Source organism: Phalaenopsis equestris, unplaced genomic scaffold, assembly GCF_001263595.1.
Source record: "Phalaenopsis equestris unplaced genomic scaffold, ASM126359v1 Scaffold000937, whole genome shotgun sequence".
Taxonomy (NCBI): Eukaryota; Viridiplantae; Streptophyta; class Magnoliopsida; order Asparagales; family Orchidaceae; genus Phalaenopsis; species Phalaenopsis equestris.
In genome coordinates this window covers 189,333-198,802 of record NW_018165376.1, presented here as the reverse complement: position 1 = coordinate 198,802, position 9,470 = coordinate 189,333, and the positions used below count along the sequence as shown (strand labels likewise).

General features: G+C 35.7%; 1 protein-coding gene across 1 annotated transcript in view; it reads left to right on the top strand.

Moving 5' to 3' along the window:
- Positions 1 to 8,449, top strand: part of LOC110032395 — a 19,064-nt gene extending 10,615 nt beyond the window's left edge. The window contains exon 2 of the mRNA XM_020736018.1: positions 8,240 to 8,449. Coding sequence (XP_020591677.1) covers positions 8,240 to 8,326 — 87 coding nt within the window. The 3' untranslated portion in view covers positions 8,327 to 8,449. The remainder of the gene's footprint in view (positions 1 to 8,239) is intronic.
- The last annotated feature ends 1,021 nt before the right edge of the window (positions 8,450 to 9,470 follow it).

Below are 9,470 nucleotides of genomic sequence, written 5' to 3'. Positions count from 1 at the left end.
AGGGAAAGAATTCAGGAAAAAACTTTAATTGTGATGGTCAACATTGGAGTCTAAAGGCCTTTGTTTGAGTAGATCTAAAACTGAATACATGGAACGCAATTTTAGTGGTAGTTGCTCTAATGACAAATTTCTAACTTTGGGTGATCAAATCATTAAAAGTTGTGAACTTTTTAGATATCTCGGGTCTATTGTTCAAAGTGATGGTGATATAATTGGGGGTGTTATTAGTATAATTCAAGTTGGTTGGTTGAAGGCGGAATGCATTAGGCCTATTGTGTGGTGGCTAGACCTAAAATGCTCTATGACGCAAAATGTTGGCCTTTAAAAGGAGCATAAAACAAAGTTAAGTGTTGTTGAGATGAGAATGCTTAGGTGGATGAGTGGCCTGATACTTAGAGACAAAATGAGAAATGGACATATCCATGATAGGGTCATCTTAGATGGTTCAGTCATATTAAATGTCGGTCGTCTGATGATCCTATTAGGAGAGTAAATATTTTAGATTCAACTATTGTTAAGAAAGACAGGTAGATTTTAAAAAACTTGGGCATACTATTTAAAAAATAATCTTAATCTATTAGAATTAAATGAAAATATGACACTCAATAGGACACAATGGGGGAAAAGGATGCATGTTGCCGACCCCACTTATTGAGTTAAAGGCTTGTTTTTGTTGATTTGGTGCAATAGTACGTTGAGTGCCATGTACACAAACCACCTTTTTGAAGTACATATCGATAATGTGAGAGGCGTCTAAAGAGGTTTTGCACGGAACAAAGTGACCCAACTTGGAGAATTTATCCACCACCACCATGATAGAATCCTTGTATCGTTGAGTGCATAATAAATCCAACACAAAATCCAAGCTAATATCCATCCAAGGAAATTTATGAACTAGCAAATGAAAGTATAAACCTGGATTTTGAGTCATTGTCTAGGCTAAATGACAAATACGATGTCGTTTGACATGACGATCCACATCTTTATACATAGAAGGCTAATAAGATTTGTCGTGAAGAAGAACTATAGTCTTATCTCCCAAAATGACCGACTAGGCTCCCATCATAGCTTTCCACCAAATATGCCTTCTCGAATGGGACACTTTGGAATGCATGAACAATTTCCTTTGAAGAGGAAATCATCTTTGGTGTGAAAGTTAATTTCCAACAAGCATTGTTGCCATGCCACTTAGAAATCAGTATCCTTGACATACATTCCCCGTAAAAGTTCGAAACCCACAACTCCAGCTTGCAAAATAGATAGAATAGCTTGTCGGGGCTTAGAGCATCGACTACTTGATTAGAGAGTCCTGATTGTTCTTGGGAGTAAACTGAAAGGCTGAAATATATTCACTCCATGTGGCGTGTATTCCTTTCAATTTATTTTGATTTTGAAAATACTTAAGGGCTTTGTGTTCTATAAAGAGGACAAATTTTTTAGCTAGAAGATAATGAATCCAATATTGTAGGGCCCTTACTATCGAATGGAATTCCTTATCATATGTTGAATATTTCTTTCTTGAGTTGTTGAGCTTTTAGCTAAGATAGGCTACGAGATGTCCTTGTTGACTGAGAATGGCTCCAATACCGGTGCCAGATGCATCACATTCCACATCTAACAAAAGATTAAAATTTGGAAGCTTTAAAACTGGAGAGGAATATAGGGTATGTTTCAAGAGATCAAAACCGAGCTATGCTTGTTCTATCCAACAAAAATGGACTGATCTGATCAATTCCATTAGCGGGTAGTGATGGTACTGAAGTTCTTTATGAACCAGTGATAGAAAAAGGCCAACCAGTGAAATTGTTGGACCTCCGTGAAAGAGCTAGGGGTCGGTTAGTCCCTTACAACTGCAACCTTGTTGGAATCCACTTCCTGCTTTCAAGACCCCAAAACCTAAGAAATTGATGTGGCAAACTAGGAATTCACTCTTTTCCTTATTGGCAAATAGTTGTGATCATAGGACTTCAAAAACTTTTTGTAAATGTTGCAAATGATCAAATTTGTTAGAGCTATAAGTCAAAATAGAAATCACACAAATCTTTTGGTTGTGGTTTAGTTTTCCCTCTTTAGTTGCTTAGGGTATAACCATAGAATTTTCTTGTTGACTATTCCTAGACTACTAAAAAAGAAACCCTCACCATTAGAAACTCTTCACCATAACTCTAAACTCCTCTTTGCTTAACTTGAAGTTTCATATATTGGTCATAACCTCTATCACTTAGTAGGTGGGGTTAGTATGAGGGAGTTCAAGATGAGTCTCCATAGGACTGATTGACCTTAGGGTTGACTTTGGGTGTTGGTTTGTAGCTGGTTCACTCACTTGCACTCACTGTCACTCACTATCACCTATATTCACTCACAATCTTAAAAGTTTTTGAATGCTGAGACCCTAGGAGTGATTGACTTTAGGGTTGACTTTGGGTGTTGGTCTGTAGCTGGTTCACTCACTTGCACTCACTGTCACTCACTTCTCATAAAAGGTTGAAAAAATTGATTCATGACGCGCATAAATGTGCTTGGAGCGTTAGAAAGCTTGAACGGCATCATTGTCCACTCGTAAAGCCCATCTCTTGTCTTGAACGCTGTTTTCTACTGATCTCCATGTCACATACGTATTTGGTGGTACCCTCTTCGAAGATCTATTTTGGAGAAAGTAACCGCTCCTATTAGTTGATAAAAAAGATCATCCAATTGAGACATGGGAAACTTGTATTTGATATTACCCGTTTGTTAATTCACATGCACCATGTCTCATCCTTCTTTAGAACTAAGAGAGTTGGAATCGTGCATGGGCTAACACTACGTCGCACCAAGTTTTTGTGGATTAGTTCATCCACTTGGCTTTGAAGTTTCTCGTGCTCTCTTGGAGGCATCCTATATGGAGGTTTTGTTGGGGATGATCAAACCTGCTAGAAGGTTAAATGGCATGTTATACCTCTCGGAGTCAATCCTACATGAATCTTTGCAGGAAAATATCTTCGAACTGTTGTATCAATCCTTGCGCTTTGGAAGAAGTTGCTGGTAGCTGTCCAAAACTCTCGATATGATCAAGAGGTACTCCATAGCTGTCTTCTTATGATTTTCAAAAGCAATGAAGGAGTAAAAGTGTTGATTTCAGTCTGCCTGAATCTCCTCTTTCATAAAGGAATAAGTGTTAGCATACCCATCATGAATTGTATGACAATTGCATTGCCAAGGCTGACCAAGCAGTATGTGACAAGCGTCTATAGTAATTACATCACATAAAACCTGCTCCTAATGTTCCCAACCGATCAAAAAATGACACCATATATTGCCGATTGACTTTAATTTCAACCCGCTTTTTGAGCCTCATGAGTTGGTTGGGATGGAAATGGGGCTTAGTAGTTAGCCCAAGCTTCTCCACCATGGCTGTTGCAACCAGGTTCTCACAACTTACGTCGTCGATGATAAGGTTACAAATTTTGTCCCGAACTGTGTACCATTTTAAAGATGTTATGTCGTCACCAATTTTTATTGGAAGATTGTTCGAACCATAGGATACGTCCTATCACAAGTAATTCCCCTTCATGTGCATGTAGGGTTTGGTTCCTTGTTGGATTATTATCTTTTTCTTCTACCACATTATTTTACATCTAGATCAATCTCTTCCACCAATGAAATAATGCGCCGGTTAGGACAATTCGAGGCCATGTGGCCAAACTCATGACATTTGAAGCTTCACATATCGGTTGTAGTTGCTAATCTCATTGTGGTAGCAGTCCCTTATAGCTAGAAAATATTTTTATTGTTGCTTCTATTTTCAACTTTTCGACCACCGGCTTGTGCCTGGAAGTGGGCTGATTTGTTGGACCCGTCCAAATTACTTGAGTATTCCTACCCAATTTATGCTGCTTTTCAATCTTCACCACCAAGTTAATTACCTCTTGTAATCTCCACAACAGTTGGAGTTGAACCACATGAGCGATAGATAGTAGAAGACCGCCAAAAAATTGTGCAATAGTATGCTCCTCGGTTTCGGAACTATCGTACTACAACCCCAACTGTTTGAATTCAACAATATATTCCTCCACGGATAACTCTTGTTGATAAAGGTTTTGAAACTGGATGAAGACTTCTTGTCGGTAATGATTAGTTAAGAATCTCTGTTGAATTTCTATCTTCATTTTGGTCAATGACATGATCTTGGATCTTCCTTTCTTTGCAGAATCCTCTTCAAATTTTCCATGCGTTCTTGTTTATTTTGATTCCCACTAGTTTGACGATATGTTCTTGTAACACCATCTTAAGTTCTAGAATTTGTTCAACTGTATGTAGCCCATTGACGAATTAATCGTGATCCAATCTTCCCTTTAATTCTGGGAGGTAGATTTTGATTCCAAAATCTGGAGGTTTCCGTCGATTTTCATGCCTCAAGGTACGTAGACGTTGCTCATCACTGCTAGATGTCTCTTGTTGGAATGAATTTTCTTCTTCCTCGTCGTCATATCTTTCCATATTCATTTTGAAGTTCTTCCAGTTCTCGTTGTTCCAGAAGCACTAGTCTTGTTTGTTGACGACAAATTTCTTTTTGCAATTCTTCCACAATCAACTCTTGGGTTGGATGGACATTATTCCTTGGAGGCATGATTGAGAGCAAAATAAACCACAAACAAATCCAGTGACAACAAATTGTTCTAAATTTTTGGGCAATAATTGGAATCAAAACCAAAGTTGGAGGATTATCAACCTCCACAGTTGGACAGAAGAACCCCACGGCTGGACGACAAAGAAAATGCGGTCACAGTAGGGAAAATTGGACAGAAATTAGCAAATCTGGATTACAAAGAAAACCAGGAAATTTCGACAGAATCCAGAGTTTCTGTCCTCAAATTCTAAACAAGTTTTGTTCGCAAATTCTGGTTCAAAATTGAAAGGAGAAATTCAAAAAAATCAAAACAAAAGAAGACTGAAATGTGCAAGAACTCGAAAACGAAGAGAAAATATGTGTAAGATCCGTGCTCTCATATCAAGATGATACCAATAACAAGGTAAAAATAGAAGTATGTAGTTTATAAATTCAGTAAAGAAAGAAACCTAAACCAAGAATCCCAAAGAAGGGAAATAAAATGAATAAACTGAACTAAAGATGGATGATTACCATTTGGGCGCCACCCCAAGGTACTGAATTCACTTCTTAACCCAGAAGGATACAAAAAAAGGCTCTTACAACCAATCAAAATACTCTTCCTCTTTTTTCTAACATGCAGGACAACCTTATATAGGCAAGCCCACAACAAAAACATAAAGCTAAACAAAATTAATTACAAGTACGTAATTACAAGCACGACACCCTGCTAAATACATAAAATTTCTGCTCCCGCATCACCAACTTTCTGATCTTTGATCTCTCTTGTATGATTTTTGATTATTGATGTGGTCATGCCTTTGAACGCTTGATGATATTATTTTTCGATCTTAAAAATGTGACATGAATCATCACTTTAGCCAATTTTCTTGGAGAATTTAAAATTTTAAACTTATAAAGAACATAATTGTGTGGTCTTCACAAGATTTGATTTTACAAATTCCTAGTCATATCTAAGGATATATTATTTGATTTGATTTTATTGTAATGTCTTCGCTTTTGAGCTTGTACACTCCAATCTGTGGAGATATCGATTTATTTTTATTTTTTTCTGCTTGATTTGTTAAGAGTACGGCTCTTCAAGCTTTTTTGATAAAGAAGGTTTCTTCACTTGTGATAGCTCTTTCTTTATATAGTAGAAGGTTCACATTGTGTAATCAGTCATAATTTTGATCACCTCTTGATTGCTTTCATTTTGGTGGATCAATCTTGACGACTGAGTTTTGGTAAACATCTGCAAATTTGAGAGCAATGTGTTGGAAATGGTTTGCATGCTTTCTCCTTAGTTTGCTTTTGCATTTGCATGTCACTTGCTTTGCTTAAGGTAGAGAAAGCATGACTTCTTCAACTGTGTTGATCATCACTAGGAATATTTGGCTTGCCTTGATAAATCTACTTATTTGCTCTACTGTTACTACATATGTCATCAACATGCCATAGTACTTTTTAGCAAAAAGGTCTTGTTTTGTTAATATTGATAAGGTCATCAGTACAGTATCATATTTAAATTGAAGTTATGAATTGACAAAAAGACTTTAGTAGAGTTAAGTGGAACGATGTCACGTACCGTGCCTTTTATGTAGTACTTTATGATTGCAAACTTCAAGCGACACTTATGATAAATCATCTTCTATGGCTTATTTTAAATTCAATCCAAAATGTAAGGATTGAGATGATAAGGTATGATATCTAACTCTAATTGGCAGAAATGAGGTTCTTTTGGTTATTGGCATCAATGATGGTGTTGATATTTGAATTTGTACAATTATAGGTAGGCCCCAATGTGGTTTTGAGAAAAAAATGTGAAGTCGTTTGCCTCATCTTGGCCAGATGAGGCATATGCCTTAATGGGCCTCCGCGGGCCTCCGCGAAATTTTGAAGAGGTACAAGCTTAATAAATTAGTGTTTCAATAATTTAAAGATTTCAGATCATTACTTATTTCTTGTCATTTGTATAATTTTCAAAATACTTCTTATATGTATGAAAATATTCACAAAATGTAGCACTTATTTTGACCTTATCAGTACTACTAATGCAAATAGAAAACTTCCTTAATTAAAATATGATGATAAAATGATGACATCTTTGAATCTTAAGAGGCTTCCTAAGAGGGCCTTCAAGAAATTAATTGCAAGCTAGATGAGGCCATATGAAAAGGGCACATATTGAGATAACTATCATGATTTGGAAATTCAGGGAAGTTATGGTAACTTTAATTTATTTCATGAATCTACTGCCAGTTTCATGGACTCTTATCTCCTTAAAATCTCTCCATTTGAACTAACATCTAACACCTTACTAGATGGATCTACTTGTTCTATACGCTAAAAGCCAAGTTAAATGGAGGGTTGGTATCCACTATAGATTGTGAATATCATAGATTTTTTTTTTTACTATGGCATGACAAACCTACTTGCTTAACTCATTGATTACTCAGGAAATACAATAATTATGCTAGACTTGACGAATATCAAATGCTTGATTTGTTTTAAGCTGAATTTTTTCAAGATGGGCAAATTTGAAAATATAAGATGGTCTAATGCACATAAACTGATGAGCATTATGAGTATCATATTTTATTTGCGTATAGTTTATTTTGCGATGGTGATATAGATGGGGATGTTATTAGTAGAATTCAAGTTGGTTGGTTGAAGTGGAGGAATGCTTCGGGCCTATTGTGTGATAGAAAGTGCCGCTTATACTGAAAGGAAAATTTTATAAGATGGTGGTGAGACCTGCAATGCTATATGACGTTGAATGTTGGCCTTTAAAAGAGAAGCATTAAACTAAGTTCAGTGTTGTCGAGATGAGAATGATTAGGTGGATGAGTGGCTTTACACTTAAAGACAAAAATGCGAAAAGAATATATCCGTGATAGGGTTGTAGCTTCAGTGACGGATAAAATTAGAGAGAGCCGTCTTAGATGGATTGGTCACATTAAACATCAACCATCTGATGATCCGATTAGAAGAGTAGATGTTTTAGATTCGACTTATGTTAAGAAAGGCGGAGGTAGAGCTTGGATGACTTGGACATATTGTATAAAAAAATGATCTTAATTTATTAGAATTAAATGAAATATGACACTAAATAGGACGCAATGGAGAAAAAGGATTCATGTAGCCGACCTCATCTAGCGGGATAAAGGTTTTGTTGTTGTTGTTGAATCTATGTAGAAGAATAGGGATATAAATGTTATATAATTTCTGAAATTATGGATGGTTAAAGTGGGGAAATGCCTCAAGTGTATTATGTAACAAGACAATATCATGGATTATTGGAGGAAAAATTTATAAAACTGCAATTAAGCCGTGCATGTCTTGTGAATTTGAGTGTTGGACAATTAAGAAATCATCAATAATGAAGTTTAGCATTTGTATAGTTTTGAATGTTAGGGAAGATGTATGAAAATTTTTTGGAAGATAAATGAAAGAATGTGTATCATATTAGAGGAAAGGCTGTATTGCTATCTATTGAAAGGTAATATAATTGAAAATAAATTAGATTGCTTGGACATGTATAATGAAAGGTAAAAAATGCACCAATTCAACTTGTAGATTTTGGTAATATTTGATGACTGAAAGATAAACTTGAGAAATCATAAGCTAACCCTGACTTGCTTTTTGCAGAATGAAGCTGTCTTGAGGGCATGTGCTGAAGAGCAAGATCCGAATGCTTCATCTGCTACTTCCAGTTTGAAGAACAATGGACATTAACTATTTACAAATGTGTCATCATGAAATTAATGGGTCCTCAAAAAGTTTTTTTTTCCCCCAAATGTTTTGTTCTGTAATACATAACATTTTACTGATTATAACCGGTGCCTTCTTTTTTTTTTTTCCGAAGATTTTAGTATATGATGGCTTCTTTCTGTAACTCTTTATTTATGTAATATAAGCCTCAATTTTTGATAACTTGACCTGCATTTTTACTCTTAAAATATGATTTAGGATAAGTTTGGAGCACCTTTTAATAGTTTGAGACTAAATTGAAGTATTTTAAAACTCTGGAATTAAATTGGACATTTCTTTGTAGTCGGAGGACTATTTTAAGCTTTTAATCTTTTCTTTGAAGGTTTTATTTTTGCGAATGTTTGGTCCTCTTTTAAAAGTTTGTTGGATTTGTTCGTTAAGCGCTGACTTACATGATCATATATTTTAAGATATTTTATTTATTATTTATTATTAATTTTTTTAAAATTTTTTTAAAGGAATGGACATAGGCTATTATACGAGCCTCTAGCCACCCATAATGTGCCTAATAATTTGAAACCACCTTCTTAAGACCAACTGTGCCAGAGTGGATTCGAACCTCCGACCTGAGGGACTGTGGATGCCAACTTTAATTTTGTTTGATTCAAATTCTAACTTGTTAACAAGAGCATATTGCTCATAAATAATTTCAAGTATTAAAAGAGCCCTTAAGAGCGTTAAGTAGCCCAAAACTTAAATACTGTTTTTCGGCCTTACACATAACCTATGTGAGACTATTTGTCTGTGACATTCTTCTTCACCCAATCACGTGACGCCCTCGTCACACATCAGCTCCACCGAGGGTGTCACTTGACCATGGAGAGTCTACATACCTGGTAGACAGTAATCTGCTCTGATAGCACTTGTCACATCCCAAAAGAGTTCTTAGGGGTGGTGGGCAGCCCAAGATTTAAATACTGCCGATGTGGGACTATTTGTCCGTGACATTAAGCTAATTTCCATCGGTAATTATGTATATCAGAGATGACATATTTAGTTGAGTTAATAGAATTATGACTAGTTGGTTTAAAAATAGAGATTTCTTGTGAGTGCTAATGGAGAATATCATAAAACTTTAAAAATAGAATTTATAAAATTATAATTATGC